The sequence below is a fragment of the Serinus canaria genome, chromosome 4 (assembly GCF_022539315.1).
Source record: "Serinus canaria isolate serCan28SL12 chromosome 4, serCan2020, whole genome shotgun sequence".
Classification (NCBI taxonomy): Eukaryota; Metazoa; Chordata; class Aves; order Passeriformes; family Fringillidae; genus Serinus; species Serinus canaria.
This window is the reverse complement of record NC_066317.1, coordinates 5,595,171-5,617,513: the sequence shown is the minus strand read 5'-3', so window position 1 is coordinate 5,617,513 and position 22,343 is coordinate 5,595,171. Positions and strand designations below refer to the sequence as shown.

The 22,343-nt window shown below is 42.9% G+C and overlaps 1 protein-coding gene across 1 annotated transcript in view; it reads right to left on the bottom strand.

The window, feature by feature from the left end:
• FAT4 (FAT atypical cadherin 4) overlaps positions 1-22,343 on the bottom strand; it is a 125,400-nt gene that overhangs the window by 9,478 nt on the left and 93,579 nt on the right. Inside the window, exons 9-15 of the mRNA XM_050973694.1 lie at positions 17,601-21,950; positions 12,423-12,527; positions 10,549-10,856; positions 6,419-6,504; positions 5,231-5,410; positions 4,087-4,211; positions 2,799-3,004 (exon numbers count right to left, since the gene is read on the bottom strand). Coding sequence (XP_050829651.1) covers positions 2,799-3,004; positions 4,087-4,211; positions 5,231-5,410; positions 6,419-6,504; positions 10,549-10,856; positions 12,423-12,527; positions 17,601-21,950 — 5,360 coding nt within the window. The remainder of the gene's footprint in view (positions 1-2,798; positions 3,005-4,086; positions 4,212-5,230; positions 5,411-6,418; positions 6,505-10,548; positions 10,857-12,422; positions 12,528-17,600; positions 21,951-22,343) is intronic.

The following is a 22,343-nucleotide window of genomic DNA, read 5'->3' as shown; positions in this document are numbered from 1 at the left end:
CTATATCTTTAAAATGGCATGTGACTAATGCTAAAAGACCCATAATTAACATACTAGAGGCATTTGGAAAAGAAAATTTCCAGAGACAGGACTCGTCCATGACTGCTTCAACCAGGAAAAGATATGGAATGGTGCCTTGAAGCAGAACATGTTTCTAAATTTGAAACAAAGGCTGAAGTTGACAGCATTGAGTAACACAGATTTCTGGGTTTTATTTAAATGGCTGAGCAACTGACAAGAAGAATATAATGAAAAGAATGAACCACTAAAGCAAGCTTATTTCTAACTACAGGGCTGATTCAACTTTACTAATATTCCAAGACTCATTTGCTGAAAAAATTGGGTTTTGTCTTAAAACTAGCTATTGAATGGGATGTCATTTAAAAGGGTTATGTTCTGATTAGTTCCTATAACATGATATATTCATAGAACCATGGAACAGTTTGCATTGGAAGTGACCTTAAAGATCATCCAGTACCTATCTCTCTGCCCTGGGCAGGGACACTTTTCTGTATCCCAGGTTGCTCAGTGACCCATCCAACCTGACCTTGAGCAATTCTAGGGATGGGATAGCCACAACTTCTTTAAGCAACCCATGCCAGGGCCCAACCACCCCTCACACAGGAGTTATTTTAGCTACTATAACTAAAAATGTAAAATATAATCCACACCCTCTACCCGTACAATTCAGAGATTTCAGAGCTCCATTTATGCTAATTCAATCTGACTGCAGATGAGATTTCTAGGTAAAGCAGGACAAGACGGGCAATTTCACCTTTATCCCTCTGTCTTTATCCCATTACCTCTAACTGAATTACTTGCAACGTGCACTTGTAGGAAAAGAAGCTGTGACAAAGAGTTCCAGTAATAAGGAATGCCCCACCCTCTTCGTTGTAGTGGATTTTGGAGGAAGCATTTTCCATCTGAATTTGACAATTATTTAATGTAACCTGGAAACGCTTGCATCTTTCCTGGATTAAGGATCCCTTTATATGATGAAGTCCCCTCCTGGGTTCTTTGCAGGGAGTTTACATCTATCATTTAGTGAATCAGCTGCTCACAATCTCAGTGGGTCTGATTTATTACCACTTCTCTAGTTCTACCCCAATCCCAGCCACACCAAAACCAATTAGCTACAAGAGGAAAATGTGAAGGCATAGAAGTAGCCACAGGACTTGTAGCTTTTCCCTAGCATGGCTCAATATTAAAAACACATGGCAGGTTTTCTCTGAATGCTAATACTCTGGATAACAGACATATTAAAAGACACAAAAATCAAGTTATAAAATTGTCAGTCTCGAAGGATGACAAGGACTGTAAAGAAAGGTCCCTAAGGTCCAACTTCTGCACCAGGATTGCATGGAGATGACATGGAGACATTTTCCTGGGTTGGCTTCATTGGCATCTTGGGCCACCACTGAGGGGAATACTCGTGGTGACACCTACTCTGGGAATGAGGATCAGTGCAGAGGCCATACTGTACTAGCTACAGTTAAATTACTGCAGTTTTACCAACTAGCATCACCTGAGAACTGCTTGGAAACAGGCTCGGCTCTCCTTCCTCAAACTTCTGCATCTGGTACTAGGCAAACCTCTGCTCTCTTCCCCTGCACAGCTGGGGCTGGGACTTGACACCCTCTGCTTGCTTGTATAACTTCACCAATATTAACAATAACAAGAGTGTTTGCATAAACACAGCACCAGGGCTTTAGCCAGGAAAGGAAACTCTCTCTCTCTTTTTTTTTTTTTTTTAATAAGTCTTGGAGAGCTCACCTAGCAAATTCTGTGAGGGGGGAGAAAAAGGTTTTTTCTCTCCAGAAGTCAAAAATAATGAGATCTTATCTGCTAAGACTAGCTAGGCAGAAACTTGCTGTGAAATTATGTGGTAAAAGCATATGCCAGGGAAGTAGTGCAGACTTGCTTCTTAAATGCAGCCGGTGTGTCAGGAAAGCTTTGTAACTCTGACCAGGCAGGTGGAGGACATCCACGGGGCTGAAGCTTAGAAAGTGTGAATTTCTGTATGAATTTCTCTAAAAGTCAGGGAAGAAGAAGTTGGAAAGCCTTGCAGCAGTCAAGGAAACTTGGAGCTTACACCAACCCAATAAAGGGGCTTGCCAGCATCACTGCTGTACTCATTTAGAGTTATGAGTAAATGGACTGAGTCATCGCCAGGAACCGAACCATCGCTTTCTCCTGAGAAAGGTAACTTCTGCAGCAATAAGCTCTTTGAGGAAAGAAAAAACAGCAAAAAGCCCCAAAACAGTGTGGCATTTGAAGCATTAACTCAGCTATGTATGCCAAAATAATTTGATATCGACATTGGTCTGTGAGTAACCTCATGAATTCGAGTTATCCCTCACTTCCTAGTTTGATAAGCTTGAGCCATGTTGGTAGGAATTAATGAAAACTTTTTGGCAATCCTTTGCTAGCTTAAGGAGGGTCTGGGTTCAAGGCTCAAAAAATCAGAAGATAAAAGGCCAATAACAGAATGATTTGTTCTGTAAAGTGTAATGATGATAATAACCATGGCAATGAGCACCGTTCTCGTCGCCTTAAAACAGTCACTAGTTGGAGTCTAGACAAAAGTGATTAGATATAAAACCATCAAGATCTTCTGATACCTTGGCAAATAGGAAGGGAATTGTTGAGAAGATGAATGATACTGGAGCAGCGCCTAGTCTCAGTTAAAGACCTAATATTTCATAAAGGAAACAGAAAGAGTAATGGAAAGACGCGATTTCGATCACAAAACACGAGGCAGCCCAACCAAACCAAACCAGCCTTAGCTGCAGTCTCACCTTCACAGTGGTGAAGTTGCTGCTCTCTTGGACGTGCAGCAGAACGCCGCTCTCGCTCCTCGTCATGAACTTCACCTCCAGGCGCTCCACGCCTGGCCGGCCCCGAGCCCCGAGCCTCATCAGGGCATCCCGCTTCCTGCTGGGGCTCACGTGGTAGTCCAGCCGCCCCTTGCCCTCCAGTGACAAGGCCGTGTCAGCAGTGACATCTGGGACAAGCACAGGGAAGCGTGAGCACACGGCTCCAGCCATCATCTGCCTCACCACTTGGAGCAGAGATCGAGTTCAGAGCGGGTCAAGGGCAGGGGGGAGCAGGAGTGAATGGCAATTGTAGCCCCTCTATTCTTTGGCTTGCACCAGAATGTGTGTTTGAGAGTGGGAGTGTGCGAGTAATTTACTGCTGCTATCAGTCAAGAGTAAATTAAAACTCGCTAGGGAACAAGTGAGGGAGTAGGGAAAAAAATTTGGCTCTCAGAACTGTAATTCCTTCCCAGGGATGTTACTGTTTCCATTACTGCATCGGGGTTTCATGATATATTGAACTCTAAGCTCTTCAGGGCAGAGATAATGACTTTCTATTTGTTATGGCATTAAAAAAAAGTGAATAAAAAAGGCAGAGCATTGACTACCAAATGCTGTTAAAATTATGGCTAAATTCTTTTGTAAACTGGTGCAATAAAAGCATATAAATCAGCTAAACAATAATGGGACACGTAAAAAAACAAAGCCCAGTCATTATACTACAACTACACGGAAATAAATCACTTTGCTCCCCTGAACAATCCCATATTGATTTACAGGGCTACTCCTATGAGAGTTAATCACCCCCGAGCGTAAATGCCTTGTTTTCATTTACATTTACAATATTTTCTTGCATATAATCCACAGTCCATTTGATGAAAAGGACTTTAGTTTGGAGAAGCCATAAGCACATGAACTCAGTGTTTACGTGAAGGGGTTTTCGCTCACTCTCTTACCTCCCCGTAGCAGGCAAATCCCTCCTATGGGATCCCTTTATTTTAGTTATGGATTATATGGTATTGGGAAGCAGGACTTTGAGTGCAAGTTACCTGAAATGTGATCTACAGTCCAGAAAACATTATGTATTCAGGTTGTTGCCATTTTTAGCTCACAAAAGGACAACAGTCCATTGTGGACTTTTGAGGCAACGTGCTGCTTGTTCTCATTATTTTATAAAATTCATTATCCCAAGGCCCTGAAAAGAAACTCTTAACAGCCTTTGGTTGAACCACAGTTGGGTGCATGTTAAAGACAGTGATTTCTTCCTCACATTTTTCACAGTGCCTTCCTGTCAGTCCATCCTTGCAGTGACACTGCTGCCACGACCAGTGATCGACACAAGTGCCACCGTGCTGGCAGGGGCTGGTCGTGCAGGCGCCTTCCAGTCTGGGACACCTGGAAGAAAGGAGAAAAGCAGATGCTGAAAAAGGTGCACACAAATAAGCAGAGCAAAGTGTGCTGGGAAGTGTCCTCTGTTTAAATGGTACTCCCTTTCTTCCCCTCAGAGATGCTAAAGTGGCTCTTCTCCCCATCCCTGGAAGTGTCCAAGGCCAGGCTGGATGGGGCTCAGAGCAGCCTGGTCTAGTAGAAGCCCCATGGCAGGGTCCTTGGAACTAGGTGACCTTTTAAGGTCCCTTCCAACCCAAACCATTCTGTAATTCTAGAGAATCCCTGTGGACAGCTCAAGTTTCTAAGCAGATCCAAATTTTCAGCATCAGTTTATAGCAGTCTTACAAAAGAGGAGGGAATTCAGAGACAGCCAAACTCCTACTATCTGTGATGCAAGAGAGAAGAAACCTTTGCAGGCATTTTTTTATGCTGCAGACTGCCAGAGTCTTTGCATTACAATGATCAGTGCAAACATGGGGGTTGAGAGAGGAAGTGTGAATGAGGAAATCTGGATGGAAGAAAGACATTATTGCTACAACTGTGTCTTCAAATAGTGAGATGGAAAAAACAATAGGATCGGATAGTTCATCATTTCTGAAAGAGCACTCAGAGGATATGAGGGAAATTTACTTGAGAGGCAAAGTGAGAGAACAGACGTGGTGGATTATGAGGAAATAAAAGGGAGTAGAGGGCTAGCAAACAGTATGAGTACAGTCAGAACCAGGTGGAATTTATAAAGAAATCCAAGAACAAGGGCTACTCAATTTCAGCCCGCAAAACAACTTGAATAATCACTGACAATAGAAATGTAATGATGCTGCTTTTGTTTTTAAGACTCTATAATCTTCAGTGAACCTTTAATCCACATTCACTTTCTTCCTACACTTTCCACATTTTACTGTAGGTTCTATGGTAGTTTTTTTTTCCAACAAGAAATATCTGTTGGTGTCTGAATGGAACAGCATTCACGACAGCTTCCTGTATTGCAAACGGGGTCCATTTGATCCCAAATATAGCAGACGTACTGATCTAGGATTCCTTGGGATGCCAAAGCCTGGCTGGGCTCCAGGGGACGTCCATTGACTGCAAACTCCATTATGCAGCCCACAAAATCATGGCTTTCCACCTGTCCTCTCCTCTGAAGGATGGGCTCTATGGACCTGATGCCACCGACAGTGACTCGATTTGGTTGCACGTCGAGAGTCCTGTGAAAGAGAAAAATGACTAATCAGTACCAGACATCAGGATAGTGATGACAGCCCAGGAACTGCAGCCATCACTTACAGCCTGTGGCTAAAATTCCTCTTCCCAAATTGGTATTTCACATTTCGAAGGGGACACAGAGATTACCATCACTTGAGCTAACAGTAATAGTGGGCACAACTCTAAATTCACACTCAGCTTGCATGTCAAAATTTCTGTTCACTTGACTGAGCACTGTGCTTGAGATCCCAACAAATAAGGTTTTTACCCAACTATAATTGAGATTGTAGATGATACTTAAACAGCAGGAAGATGGACTCATTGTCTTACAAAGATGTAACACATTTGCTAGCAGGGAAACCGTGTGTGATTATTTTAAGAAATTAGCCAAAGTGATTTGGATTAAAGGTAATGTTATCTCCAAAGATGTGACCCAAAGGCTACTGAGTTAGTTACAGTAAACACCAGAAATAAACTTTGATTTCTTTACTGGACACTGTCTATGAACTGAAAACTGTAACAGAAAACACCTGAAAACTATATCAAAGTAATTACTGTTAATATTTTTTTAACAACAGCACTAATCAGGTGATTTCATTTCCTACATCTTTATGAGCAATGAGAAGTTCAGTTTAAATAAATACATGACCCCAAATCATTAGGCAATAGATCTTAATCTCATTCATACCACAGTGCAAACTACTCATGGCCATGCATTTCCTGACTGCCACCAGAGGCTGGGGACAGACATGGTGTAGAGAACTGGGGATTTCTGAGCAAGCTCCTTGTTATGATCCAGTTCCATGCAGAAATGTAGCCTAAACTAGCAAGCAGCAGCACACACAGAAAATTTAATTTGCTTCCACAAAGATGGAAGAAGCTGACACTTGGGAGCTTTATCATTACTCGTTCTCTGGCTTTACAGGGGGATTTCTTCTTAACTTATTCAAAAAAAAAAAAAAATCCCACCCAAACCCCAAACTAACCCCACAAAATGAAGAAATATTTACCAGTCAGTTGAAACAGCAACGTTGCTAACAGTGCAGTAGCCTGGCTCCTGGTCCTCAGAGCAGGAATCCACTGTCAGGGATGCTGCCTGCAAAAGGCACACACACGAAGATGCTGAGTATTACAAGGCTTTAGTCCCCAACCACATGAATTTTTCATGTTTAAGTGTATTATATCAAGAACTTGGCCAGAAAGGAGCACTTGTATGTCATGATGTCACTTGGGATTGCAGGGTGCTTCAGAGCCACTGCTCAGCTCCACACTCTGCCAGCACAGCAGGGACACCACCAAGGTGTGGATACAGAGAGGGAGCTTCATACAGAGTTGAACACCAGTTTTTCACATTTGGGCAGGGTTTCTCTCATATTTGTTTGCTTTACTCCTGGACACTGAAGTTGTTTTGGCTCATACCATATCCTACTCCTGACACGGTTCAGATAATCTGAGCAAAAAAACTGCCCTACAAAGGGAGTTCCTTCAGGGGCTTAACCATGATATTAAACATATTGAACTTGATAAAAAGTATGTTACAAAAGCTGGGAGTACATACATTGAAATTATCAGCTAAAAGAAATGACCCTGGGAGTAGAAACACTGAGATTACTAGTTAAAAATAATAACCAACCACTCAATAAAAGTCAAAAAGTGACCAAATGGACCTGCCTAAGGCAACCCCTTGACTAAGAGGTCACGAGGGATCTCAACTTTGATAATGGAGAAGCATCTGGACACCTAGAGCGGGACCAAGCTGATGTTTAGAGAAGTACCAGGCATTACCACTACTTACAGCAGTCTTGCTCTTTAATTATTGTTATTACTATTACTATTTTTACCCCCAAGCCATCAAGTCCTAGACAAAAACATTGCCTCAGCCTGGTCTAGTGGAAGGTGTCTGTGCCCACGACAGAGGGGTTGGAACCAAATGATCTTTAAGGTTCTTTCCAACCCAAACCATTCTGTGATTCTGAGACTACCCATCCAACTTATTTACACTAAAGCTACTCATAGCACTTCTATTTGTAATCTATAAAAGTCTAACCAAAGCTGTCACTAAAATCATGAAACAACCCCTGCAGATTTGAAAAGGAGTTTTTATTTTATTCCTTATTTAGCAAAGAATTGTCCCCACAGTGATTTATTAATAACAGATGCGCTGAAAAAAAAGAAACCCCAACCAACCCTGAAGGTTAGTTATTCCTTAAAACAAATTTTCAGAAAAATAAACATAATCTCCACGTTGTACATCTCCTCATGTTTCAGCTAGATGTGTGGTAGAGTTTTACAGCAAATTTAAATCAAATGCCACCTTTAAAAATGCCTGGGTTTATATTTTGATTTAGATTGCTCTATGGGAGCTGAGCAAGCAGCACTGGCTATCAGTACATCATTACTCTGCAGAGGTTTTTTCTACTGCCTGCAAATAAGTTTGGTAACAACAGCCTGTTGAAATCCCCACAGATTGGCCATGCTAGCTCCAAATAAATGCTGCAAGCTGACACACTGCATTGACCAAATAAATTCAGAGCTCTTAGCCCTAAATCATGCCCTACAGTACGATTAAATTGTTCAATCTGCTATTTTTAATGGAAGCTTATCTTGAATTTCTTTCCATACAAATGAGCAAAGTGCTTCTCCCAAGAAATGTCAGTCTGCAGTTCCAAAGCAGATTATAGCCCTGTGTAAATGAAACAATTCAGAGAAAGAATAATAAGCTGGCTGCTCTGTATGCCACCACATGCATACATATTTTTCCTTCAGAACATCAACAACAAAAACTGAAATGAGTTTTTTTGTTCTTAGCTCAATCAGCATAATCTCCCTAACTTACATTGCAATGTGCTCTGCAAGCCAAGCTCCAGCCCCAGCTGAAGGGCTGGATATTTGAGAATATATTTTACTTGGAACAGAGTTCATACAATTTATTTTCTAATGTTAGTCAAATGTTCCTGCTTGTTACTTAAGCATTACTCTACAGTTACCTTGCCACATTATGAGCCTTTCTATCCTGTCACTTTGCAATAGCTCAGGACTGACAACTTAATGATTTTACCAGTTTCCGATAAAATCCCACTGTGCTGTAGGAAATGACAGATTTGGAATCCTAAAGGGGGCCTATTTTATACAGTTTTGGACACCTGGGAGACATTTTTCCTGCAGCAGAAATCTCTGAGACAAAGGCGATTCTCTTCACATGCTGTTTGTAAACAGCTGACATTTCTGAATAGGTTTAAACATTAAAAACAAACAAACAAAAAAATCATGCAAAGCTATAGGTTGTCTTAAATATTTGCTTTTAGCCTGAAGCATTCATAGCTGAAATTTCTATAAATAGCCCTTTTTATTTTCTCTCTTCTTCTAGAGTCTTCTGGCACAGTGACAAGTAAAACATTTTCCTTCTCTGTTTTTTTTTTCTTCAGTGTACTTCATTTATTTGTTGCAACTTTTACTCTGTGTCCTTATTCTTTGCCATTTATATCTTATTTATAGAAGTAACATTGTACTTTAGTTTCTAAAATGGGAACCTGGTGCATATCAAGATTAAAGTGCACCTTTGGGCTTTACCATTAGGAAGCTGTGATGTAAATTACTAAATTTGCAAGATGCAAATTGAATATCTGGTATCAAAGCACATTAAACCAAAGCCATTGCTCAACACCACAATTATCCTTCATCTAATTTGGATATATAAGGCCTAAAAACACACACAAATTGGATTTGCAAATCCAGCTGAAGACTGGATTTCACAGAACCATAGAATCCCTAATGCTGGAAAAGATCTTCAAGAGTCTAACCACTAAGCCAGCACTGTCAAGGCCACCATTAAACCATGTCCCCAGGTGCCACATCTACACATCTACTTTTTAATACCTCCAGGGATGGTGACTCAACCATTTTCCTGGGCAGCCTTTTCCAGGCATTGACAACCCTTTTGGGGAAGAACTCTTTACTAATATTCAGTCTAAACCTTCCCTGCTGCAACGCGAGGCCATTTCCTCTTCTCCTGTTGCTTGTAACTTGGGAGAAGAGACCAACACCCAGAACAAATGGAGATATCAGGTATTGCACTACAAATGGAAATGGAGTTTAGGGCTCAAGACTCTGCAAGGACTAGAAGGGAGACGCACTGGGTAGAAGAGTTTTACTGCTATTATTCCCTCCATCACTTCTAGCTTGACATATACAAACCAAAACGGGGAACCCCACTGTGTATTACTGCTCTATGACTTTAATTCCAAACATGAATTCCACGTATGCTGGCCATGTCTCCCTGAAAAGGGAACTGTTGGGCAATAGTTACTGATTATGGATGGCAAATAGATTTGGTTTCCTTTCTAACTCAAACACTGTGGAGTCAAAAAACTTGGCCTGGATTCAAAGAGCATTTGGTTTATGTTCTGCTTTGGAAATATTATTAAAAAAGGAGAGAAAAGGAATAGAAAATATTTACTGGAGAAAAAAATGAAGGCAGGAGAGGGGTCAGAGTGCCAGGCATATGATAATCAGTTGTCCCAGTTTTTGGCAGAATTCCTCACCTCAGATGCATTCTGGGGGACAGAGAGAGAAATAACTTCCCTCCTTCCCCCTCAAAAAAGTCTCTTAATGTAGCACCTTTTAACTCTTTACATGTACACTAGAGAGGAAAACCAGGCTCCCAGTCTGATAAGATAGGAAAAATCTCTGAATTAGCTCAAGGAGGTAGTGGACACCCAGAATTTTAAGTCTGTCCACTTCTATTTTCTAAACTTTGAGAAAAATGATTTTGAGGCTTTTTGCAAACATTGTGGTTATTAGCATTCCCTGATAATCATCCCTGTAATCTAACAGCAGTTAATTAGCCCCGTGCGTAGTCATCTATGTCATTAATTATTCCTGCCTCTCATTTTTCACACTGAGAGTTTGGGGGCATTTTGCACATGTTTTTTTCATTACACTTTATCATCATCATACTGAACAAACCACCACAGGGCTCTGAGTCAGCTGGAGTAAGGCAGAAATGAAGGAGGTTTTTCCCAAAGTTGGAGTTTCTGCTAGCAAACACGACGTCGCTAATTTCACATCCCTCTGAGTTCGCCTGGAAGCCAAAGTGATTTGGCTGAACAGGCCTTAAAATCCCCACTGGAGCATTTCCTACCATTCCAGCCCGGCGGGCGATGGCGGTGTGGAAGTGTCCATCAGACACCTTCTTAGCCGTGGTGAGCCTGTAGGTGCCACTGCCCAGGTTGTAGGAGAACCGCAGCCTGCCTTCCGCGATCTCCAGCGCCAGGAACTCCGCCCGCTCCCCCGTCTGGTTGTCGTAGTTGTACAGCAGCAAGGCGTCGCTCTGTATGGTGGCAAACTTGATGTAGATGTAGTTGTTGTTGGGATCCAGGCTGGGGAACTCCATGTAGGACAGCTCTTCAAAGCCGTAACTGTTGAGCTCGCAGTGATTCCCAAAAACACCTGAAAAACGAAAAGTGAAGTCTGGAATTGGGGAGTTTTTTCCTCACTGTGCCTTCTCACAGGAGTGAAGTATGGATGTGCCCTCCACATGGCTGTGGAACCCCTAATGTACAATTAAAATCAAAAACCAACAGAAGAATGCTATTACCCACAGCTGGGGGCTTAGGTACATTATATTTAAACTTAAAAACTGAATTACAAAGGACAGATGCATCTACTGGAAAGCACTTTGTCGACCTCCATGGCTTCTTTGGAAAACACCAAACCAAGCCAGCTTGACAGCTCTGTCAAGACATGGTTGTTAATTATCATCAGGCATTTATTAATCCAGCTATGGAAATAAATGTGGAAGTTGAGTTTATTTTTCGCTCTGTGGCTGTTATCTGAACTGTTTCTCACTGGGTGGTTCATTTTTTATACTTATGAAGTAAGAATATGTGTGATTAAAATATTATGTCTCCTCATGTTTTTACTGATATTCATATTTTGGTGCATTTTACATACATCTTTTCAGAGCTCTGTCACATAATTTCCCTTGGTTTTTCTTTTACTGCAGCAACAATGGGAAAAAAACCCCAGATTTAATTTATGAATATTAGTTACATTTACAATGGGAAATTAATTAACCCTGAGGAAATGTACAATAAATGAAATAAAAGAGAATAGAGAAATTATTCCACATGTTAATAGAAAAACATTTTCAGCACTAGTTACAAATGCATATTGAGAACTATACTTTTATAAGAGGGTTTTCAGCAACCTTGAAACACTGTAGATGATTTCTGGACACTTCTGGTTTTTTTAATTAATTTGTTACATTTACTTTCATACTTTTCCATATGAACAATAGCAATTCTGGATTAATCTGCATTCAGAATCAATCTTGCTGCAATCGTGTCATGACGCCTTAAAATATCCATGTTGTTCTATGTTTTTATTGGGTCCGTTCCACAAACCAAATCTGGGATAATTAAATTCTAAAAAATTATGAAACTATTTTGGCACTGCTATATGCTTCTCTGATGTAAAATACTGATGTTATTTACAGTGGTCTTACTCTTCAACTCCACTAAAAGGGCCTGTTATTCATCAGGAGAGCTTTGTTATCATCATACTTCCTCCTTTAGTCTGAACTTTGGATATTTTTGGTGGTGAAGGTACTTCAGCCCTGATCCAGCTGTGTTTAAGTTGCTTCTTTAGGAAGCCAATAGTCTTGGATTTAAGTATTTCAAGCATCCATTCTTACTTTTGGACAGTTATCTCTATCTATCTGTTCAGAAATATTCTAATTTTTAGGCCCTGAGTTGTTTGGCTGGATCTTATGTTTTTCTATGAGAGATAAAGGACCTGCTAGTAGGAATGACAAATATGTACTTGTAGTGACCACATCGCTTTTTAATTTTCTTCTAAAGAAAAGTGAGTTACTTGAACCTCTAAATACATGCAGTTTTTCCAGACCTGGAATCATTTTCAAACCAGAAATCATTTATGCATTTATTATTATTTCTAAAAAAAAATATGGAAATATGAGTAGGGAAAAGGGGAGGTGGAGAGAAGGGTACTCACCAAAGGGACAGTGGCAGAAATACCCCTCCAGCCCACTTTGGCAGGACCCACCATTGAAACAGGGGTTGCACTCACAGTAGTTGACAGTGGAGTCACACGTTTTCCCTGTGATGAGGGAACAAAAGCAATGTCCAGGTCAGATTATTCAGGGAAATAGGAAAGTCAGGCTGGTGTTGTAGGTAATGAGGTTACGGACACATGGCCAGGAGAGAGGGTGCCAGGGACCAGCTCTGGGCTGGAGAGAGGAATCACAGACAGAACACTGGGCTGCTCCCAGCCCTGCCATAGGCATAATGTGTGGCCCTGAGAAAATAATTCTACATTTCAAGTGTCTCATTGTGATTATAGGTAGTGGTGGACTGCTGTTTTAATTGAATTATTTTATTAACTGGGGTCTATAAAAGAGAGATCATGCAATTAAAGGCAACGTTGAAATAAAGAACTGTAAAAATGTATCTTTTTTTTTTTCCTTGTTGAGTGCAATGTACTTATAAGTGCAAAGGAGATACAGACAGCCCTTGCTGGACCCTGCACAAGCAGGTCATGCTGAACAGAGGCTGCTATTGTACATTATATGATTTTTCTTATTTTTCCTCATCAATTACAACCTCCTTCCTGACATGGAGAGACCACAGTCCTCTGGAGCTAAAGCAAGCTACCCTGGATACAGTCCTTTTCTAAGCAGACATTGTCACATGTGGTAAATATTATTCCCCAGAGAACAAACTGAAATCACATAATTCATTTCAGCAAGGAAGGGAACCAAGAGAAGAAGTGAAGATTTTAACAGACACCAAATACAGACACACATATTCTACGTATGAAACTAAAATTTTCTTTGCATGGAAACATTAACTACAAAAAAATATTGGTCTTCATTTCTAAGGTTTTCAACGCTTGGCTTTGATGAGTTTAGCAACACTTCCACTACATCCCACTCTTGGAACCTGTCTTCCTGTCGCCAGCAGTGCCAGCTGTCACTGACTGTGCTCAGCAAAAACTTCAAAGTGTTATGTTTGTCCTCCCTATTTCACTGCAAAAACTCACAAAAGCAGCCACAGTCTTCCAGACTTCTCCTGAACTTCATCTCAGCCAGGCTATGTGCACAAAGCAAGGGCTAAGATTGTCTGAATGCCCCTTTCTGCATCGAGAATTAATTGTTGTACTCCTTACACCATATGCGTACGTTTAAGTTAAAAGTACAACATGAGCTCGCACAGAGGGCGTCCATTCTTGTATGTCACATATATCTTGTAGTTTTACATCTCCCAGGACAGGAATGCACCAGCCCTTAGAGGCTGCTGGTGCAACTTAAAACTGTAGCAAGCCAGGACTTTGCTTTACAAACCAGGACTCTGCTTTACAAACCCTTTTCAGAGTTTAACACCTTGAGTCACCTAAGGAAGAAAACCTCTTGTTTTTCACCCCTCTTCTACTTTTTTTTTTTTGTTTAACCTACAGTTTGCAAGCAGCTCTTGCATGTGAGCAGCAGCTCTCCATGTGTGACTGCGAGCAGGGTGGAAATGGAGCGCTGGAGGATTCCTGCGGTTAATACGTCACTTGTAGATGCACCATAAATCCAGGAAACTTTTCCAGTGTCTGAATCTAATTATGCTTTGGGGGTATTTATTTATGTTTTATTCTCTAATGGGCATGACTGAAGGATGAGCTAACTTTTTATGTGAGATTTTGCTGTTTTCTTTGTTTTCAATTTATGGTCTGTAGTAGAGGTCTTTAAGTCATGAAGGAGAGCACAGAGCAAGAGTGAGACAGATATGCTTAAAACAGCTCAGTGATGCTGCTCAGTTTTCACAAAAATCAAGCGGAGCTAAACAGGCTTACTCAGATTTTTGCAGTTCAATCTAACTAAATACTCTTCTTTTTCTCAGCTAACATTAAAGCTGGCACATTTGCTGAGTCAGCAAGAGAATATGGATATTTATTTCAGCTGCACTTACTTAACCAATGAATATCAGTATCTTCTTTATGCTTAACTGTTTTTTGAAGAGCTCTTGAAACTAGAGTAGAGGTGTGTTTAGAATAACAGAATTATGGAATCATAGAACAGTTTGGGCTGGAAAGGGCCTTAAAAACCATCTTATTCCAACCCCCTACCATGGGCAAGGACATCTTCCACGAGACCAAGTTGCTCAAAGGCCCATCCAAATCAGCCTAGATGAAAACTGAAGTTAACTGAGTTTACAGATCAATTCTAGGCTGAAATTCTGAAAGATGCAAGGTATTCATTTCTGCATCAGAAAGATCTTTTACTGAAGACCGTGAAAATTAGGAGAATTCTGGATAATTGGCAACAGACAGCATTCAACATTTATCATTCATCACCTCCAGCTGATGTTATCACAGGCAGGGGCTTATGCAAAAATCTAAGTTCCTCAGAGTTTTGGGGTTTTTTTTGTTAATTGAAAAATGTATCAGGAACAGATATCAGCTGAATGCTCTTCAGCTAGGATTTCAGCTGCTTTGGGAGTTTTAGTTTTTGTGGCTCTCTGTGTCCATCTTTTACAGTGGTTGTTCTAGCATTCTAATCTTGCATTTGAAACAACTTCACAACTGTACATTCCTTCATCTTAATGAATCCTGGAAAACAGGAAATGAAGGGTTCAAAGGAAGGGCAGACAACTACTGTAAATCACCAAGCATATTCCCTCCAGAAAGCCATTATTTTAAAAACAAAACCTGTTCATCATTAAGAGATATAATTATAACAGATTGTTCAAACCCTAATGATGTTGCTCTGAGGTAATCAGTCTTTATAATCCTATCCAGTGAAAAAAATGAGATTACCTTTTGCAGGATGATGAAGTGAAATGCAGCTGACAAAACACAATAAATCAAGGAAAAGTAAGACTCTCAGTTTTCAGGTACACCAATATAAAGGTCTACAGCTCATGTACTCTAATTTACAGTGAACAGAGAGTCTGTCCCAGAAAATTCTAATTTCTATTTGCATGCACTACCATGTAAATGTTATTTTTTTACCAAGCATGCAAATTCAATTATGAGACTGTATTTTCATTCCAACAGAATCAGCAAAACTATGTATTTGGGGAACTGAATTAGAAATCCACTATTTTGGATGCCTCTGTTTTGTTGTTGTTGAGGCACTCAAGGCTTAGATTCATGAAGAAACAGTTTGAGGCTTTATTTTTACATCTAGTGTGGCTATCTTTAATCACATATGAATGCAAATTAAGAGCCCAAGCAGCTGTGCTCTCTTTCTGTTGGCAGTATAATAATGACATAATGGCCTCTATGTCAAGCATTCTCAAACAATCAGTACACTGACATTTGTTTGCAGAACCTATTGAATATTTAATTTGAAGAATTTCAAATATGCTTTTGCAGACATAAAATGTCTAAATATACTGTGTGATAACTGTGATCTTATCTAACAAGCTCTGTTGATATTAAACTCAAAAGATATTTTGTCTTTTAATTACACTGATGCCATTTGTTTTCTGTCCTGATCAATTAATCTCAGGACACTTTAATAACTCTTGATTCTGCAATGGCCAACTGATTAAACAACATCTGACTCCCAAATAGAAACGTCTGCCTCAGTGGCACTCCATTTTAAGGTTATTTGTGTTGACAAGGAGTTTAGGAAAGCTCCTATCAGATGCCACATTTAATCCATGGCATGAAAGAAATCCAACACTTCAAACTCTAAGAGTGTCTCATCACATTCTCTTAGCAAAAATACTCATCTCTTTTTTTTTTTAAACTTGTCACATGCAGTGCCTGATTTTTAGCTGACATAAGGGTTGAGCATTAATGTACGAATTTAATACCAGAAGAAATCAGCTGGATGCTTCATAAATGTTTCAAATTACAGTCTAGAGGCATACACTGCAGTTTGCTGCTAGAATTAATGAAGTGTTTTGCCTCACTGCAGCAGCAAACACATGCCCATGTACTCTCTGGTGCTAATGACCACAAGAGTTACAGGGCATAGGTGCCCTAGAATTATTTTGCCATGCTCCTGGCAAAATAATTTGATATGCTAATACAACGTGAAATAAAATCCTGGATTTGTAACTTAATTAGAACTGCTTGTCAATTAACAGCAATTGCTCCTGACCTGAGGCTCAGGAGCATATTTGTGAGGCTCATGCAGAAGATCTCATCTGTGTCCTTGATACTGCACTGAATATGTATCCACTGCTGCAGCTGTGATTTAAATTAAGTAATTAAATCTTTACTTTGAAATTAACTTTCTTCTTCATTGTCTCCTGCACAGACCTGCTTTAGGTAAAAAACCCAAAGGAACAGTGGATCTCTTGATCCCTCTGTGGGTTACAGGTGAGTTGTGATGGTGGCAAGTCCCACACCAAGTCCCAATGGACACAGCTGTGCTGAGCTGGGCTGCCCTGAAGCTTCTTCAAGGCAGAAATACTCCTTAGAAAAGGAGCATTTCTGCCTTAGAAAAGGCACTGAAAGCCTTACCTAATCTCCTCTGGTTAGATTTTTTTCTTTTTTCAGATTTCTAAGAAAAGTGGCTATTATAAGCACTGGATAAAATTGTTCAGACCTTCCTTAAATATCCTACTCATGGCAGAAGCACAGAGCAGCCTGCTTTTCTGGGTTACAATGCTGCTGTGTTTGAATGCGTAATAAATATGAGAGAAAAAATACTCAGAAGGGGTAGGAATGCTGCAGACATTTCTGCACTTAATGAAAAAAATAAATTACCAAGGGACAAAATACAGAACACAGAGGTTGACCATTTTGCCTGAATTCTGTTTTTTTCCCATAATCTTCATCTGTTTTCTGGTCTGCAAGTAATTTGGGGCAGAGGCTGATTTTCTTGCTTGGCACACTTCTAGCAGACTTGAAATGCTCCCACAATATGCATAACAATAACATGTACAGAGAAATCATACTTAAGCATTGGAAATGGTTTCCCCACACTTGAAAATTTTGAATAGCCCTCGCAAAAATCTTTCTGCCCTAATGCGAATCAGGTAAGCGAGATTTGCCTTGGGAGAGAGCTAAAATGAAATCACATTGCAGGCACCTGGGTATCCTGAGCTTTCACACTCATCTTGCATGACCTCTTCATCCACTGGAGATGCCTGTATTCAGACAATCTTGGGCTAAGAAGGCACTCTAGCCATCTTTTCTGGACTGTAAGGTAGGAGGAGGAGTAAAGCATACCTGTGTACCCGGTTTTACAAACGCAGTTGAAGCTCCCTGGGAAGTTCTGGCAGGCAGCACCGTTCCTGCAGGGGTTGGAAAGGCACTCGTTGACGTCCCTCTCGCAGGCCATGCCGGTGAAACCCTCCGGGCAGCTGCAGGAGAAGCCCCCCACCAGGTTGTGGCAGGTGCCGTCGTTGTGGCAGGGCGACGGGAGGCACTCGTCGATGTCGGTCTCGCACAGGCTCCCCTCGTAGCCCGGCAGGCACCGGCACACGAAGGGCCGCAGCGGCTCGTTGGCCACCACGATCACGGGCACGCTCTCGTGGGTCCTCAGGGTGGCACTCACTGCCAGCCTCCTCAGGCAGCTCCCCCCGTTCTGGCAGGGGCTCTGCAGGCACCAGTCGTGGTCCACGGCCTCGACCCGCACGCCGCTCTGGCGGAAGAGGACGTCCCTGATGCTCTCGAAGAAGGTGGCCACGCCGCTGGGGTTCACGTACTGGTTGTTGCCGCGCTTGACGGCCGCCATCAGGAAGGTGTGGTTGCTGTCCTCGGAGAGGCCGTAGAGCTGGATGGCCGTGCCCAGCCCCGTCAGCTGGGAGCTGGCGATGCGCAGGAAGTGCAGGTAGTGGTTGGTGAGGAAGTCGCGCACGCTGTGGGCGCTCAGGCGCAGGAGGACGCTGTTGTCGATGGTGGCGTTGCTGAAGCCCGCGAAGAAGACGCGGACGCTGCTGGTGACGGCGCCGTGCAGCCCGTCGCTGCTGAGGACGGCCAGGTCAAACGTGCCATCTGTGGACCTCGCCTGCGAGTGCAGCTCGCAGGTGCCCCCGGGAATGCTGAAAAGGCTGGTGACTCCTGAGGTGAGGGAGCACTGGAAGCTGTCTAGCACGTCCGGATCCTGAGGCTTTACGTTGCCCAAAATTCCACCTGGGAAGAGGTTGCCATAATAATGAACAAAGATTTCTACTGTTCTGGGCTGAGATGGGTTGTCGTTTTGGTCTATTACCTTGATCTGCACAGTTCCTGTGGAAGACATCTGAGGAACGCCAGAGTCTCTGGTAATCACCGAGAGGTAGAAATCGCTGATTTGCTCCCTGTCAATCTCCCTCGTGGTTGTCAGGACTCCAGCCGTGCTGAGGCTGAAGTAGCTGGTGGCAGGGCCAGTGCTGAGCAAGTAATAGGTGAAAGGACCTTGATTGGGAGGGAGATCGGGATCCGACGACTGCAGCGTCATCACCAGGGTTCCCGCACGGTTATTCTCCAGGACTTCTCCTTGGCTGGTGGACAAGGTAGGGCCGTTGTCGTTGATGTCTTCCAAAGTCACCACCAGAGAGGCACTTCCTGTCGCAGAGGGCGTTCCCGAATCGATGGCCAGCACGGAGAGGTTGTAGACAGGCAGCGTTTCTCGATCCAGCTCTGCAGTGACTGTCACCTGTCCCGTCTGCGGGTTGATGGAAAAGGCGCCGTTCTCGTTGCCAGACCCGATGAAATAGGAAAACCTGCTCCAGCTGGGGACAGAATCTGAATCGAAGGCGCTGACGAACGTGACGTGGGTGCCTGGGGGAACACCCTCGCTGATCCGTATATTGTAGGCTCCCAAGGTAAAAACGGGAGGATCGTTGGCATCCAGGATTGTGATATTAACGGTTACTTCATCTATATCTGCGCCACGAATGCTCCCCAAATTTTTTGCAAGGACTTTCAAAGAGATTCGTTCTTCTTTTTCTCTGTCAAGAGGTCCTGAAACGTAGATCTGGCCACTTTTCTCATCCACCTGGAAGCCCTTCTTTCTGCTGTTGCCAAAGATGAGGTAGTGGACTTCTCCATCAATGCCCATATCACGATCACTCGCAAAAACTTCCCCAACAACGGTACCTTTGGAGGCTGCCTCTGAAACCTCAAAGTAATAAAGCTTGGACACAAAACGGGGCACATATTCATTTGTCCCTTCCAACTGGATGTTGACAGTAGCAAAGCTGCACCTCTCTTCATCTGGAACATTAAAAGCCTTTACTGTTAGATGGTAACTCTGCTTTGTTTCATAGTCTAAAAATCCCTGGGTGGTGATGGTTCCCGTGTTGGGGTCGATGACAAAGAGGTCGCTGTCTGAGGACTGGATGGCATACGCAATCACAGCGTTAGAACCAGAGTCAGCATCAGTGGCGTTTAAACAAATAACAGTTGTCCCACTGGGGGCATTTTCTAGCACGGTGGGAAAGTACTCCTCAGGGCTGAATGCTGGGGAGTTGTCATTGACATCAATGACATTAACAGTGACACTACAGTAGCCTGTTCGGGACACCCATCCTCCGTCCGTGGCAGTAACAACCAGCTCGTGCTTTTGGTGTAACTCAAAATCAAGTGGTTTGGCCAGTGTCAGTGTACCAGTGGTGGCGTTAATAGCAAAGATTCCAGCTTCATTTCCAGAGGAAATATTGTAGCTGATTAATCCGTTCATGGCAGCATCTCTGTCTCGTGCTGAAGCCGTCCTGACCACCGTTCCAACAGAGTAGCTCTCCGGGATAGTAACGCTCATGCGGCTCTGGGAAAACTCAGGTGTGTGGTAATTTTCTTCTGTCACTACTATTTCAACAGCTACTTCGGATGAGAGTGGGGGATTACCCTTGTCTTTAGCTTTCACTTTCAACAGGAAGTTTTTGTTCAAATCAGCCATTAGTGAAGATGACACAGAAATCCAGCCTGTACTCCTGTCTAGTCTGAATTTATTCGTTTTGCTCTCCTCAGAGATGAAGTACTCCACTTCAGAATTCAAGCCAAAGTCCTTGTCATCCACCGCAGTAACTTTAATCAAATTTGTGCCGACCCTCACGTTCTTAGTGACAGGAGTGAAATATTTAGGGGCAAGGAAGAGCGGTGCGTTGTCATTGCTGTCCACCACGTTTATGGTGACGGTGGTCTCACTCACCAAGGGGGGACTGCCCCGGTCTGATGATGTCACGATGAAGCTGTGCCTGTTGATGTTGACATTGCTGGAACCGCTGGAGTTTTGGTACCTTAAGTACTGCTTGTTGAAAATCTCTCCCGTGGTTGCGTTAATGCGGAAGAACTCGGACTGGGATTTTATGAAGTAGAAGACTTGACCATTGGAGCCTTCATCTGGATCGGTGGCTGAAACCTGGGTGACCTTTAGCCCAATCCCAGGAAGCTCAGGACACTCCAGGTAATAGGATGGTTTTATAAATCGTGGGGCATTGTCATTGACATCTGTGACAAATATGGTGACGTCCGTGCTCACTGTCCACCCCGAGTCATGTGCAGAGACCCTGATTCTGTAGCGGTCGGTGTCCTCCCTGTTCAGTGGTCTGCTGATGGTGATGTCCCCAGTGCTGGGATTTATGATAAAAGGGAGACTCGTATCCCTTATGGAGTACCTGCTGACCGCGTTCACCCCAATGTCCTCATCTGATGTTGTGACTCGCGTTACTGTGAAACCCAGAGGAGCATTTTCAGGCACAGAAGCACTGAATATCTGTGAAAACCTCGGAGCATTGTCATTTTCATCTAAAATATTAATGATAACTTTGACAGTCGTGCTCTGGAGCGGAGTGCCTTTATCTGAAGCTTTTATGGTTAGCGTGTACTGAGACAGTTTCTCCCTGTCCAAGGGCCTGACGCTTCTGATCTCACCAGTGGCTCGATTGATACTGAAACTGTTTTCAGTATTGCCCTCAATTATTTCATAATTGAGCTGTCCATTCAGACCACTGTCTCTGTCGACAGCAGCCACTGTCAGTATCTTCCGTGGGGACAGGTTCTCCGCTATTTCTGCAATGAAGGGATCTTGCTCAAACTCCGGCACGTTGTCGTTGACATCAATCACTGATACTTCCAATTTCTTGTAGGAGGAAAAGGGGGGAAAGCCCGTGTCTCTGGCCTCAATCCACACCACGTACTTCTGCACGGCTTCGAAATCTAAAGCCCGCCCGATAGAAAGCTGTCCCGTCACCTGGTCCACCAGGAAGGTGCTGCCCAGGTTACCGCTGGCAATGTAATAGGACAAGGAGCCTCCTCTGGCTGAAGATCCAGAGACAGTGGTGACAAGTGTCCCAACTGCTTGGTTTTCAGGGAACGTGAAGGTCTCCTGCTCTGCCTGAACACGAGGAAATTCGGCTTTGTCCACAAACCTCACGGTGACAGTGGTAGAGTCTGTCTTGGGGTACCGGCCACCATCCCTCACGTGAACAGAAATGGTGACTTCGGACTCTCCCACCAGTGGTTTTGCAGCCAGGATTGCCCCCCTTGCTGGATCAATGTGGAATTTCTCAGAGTTCTTCCCCACGAGGGAATAATGGAGCTCGGCGTTGGAGCCAGTATCTGCGTCGGTGACAGTCACAGCAAACACGAATGAGCCTGAAATGCAGAACAAAGCTAGGTCAGTCCTTTAATGAATGCACTGACTGTGAGAAACATCATGCCAGCCTTGCACTCGGAAGCACATCCTGGAGCAGCATGCTCTTCCCCACACTGCCCTGAAAATGAACTGCTTTTGTCACAACAAAGTGAGTTCAGCAAGGGGCAGGTGAGTCTGTGAGTCCACAAGACATGCACGCAGCCAAAAAATGTTGAGTTGGAAAACAAGACACTGCATTCAGAGAGATGGACATACAGATCTCAGTAACTGGGAGAAAGACCTTCAGCCTTTTAGGGGAAAGCCTGCTTCTAGAACATTCACACAATAAAAACCATAAACCCAGTAAGACTGAATGGTATTTTGATTTTTTAAATTACTCTGAGCCTATTTAT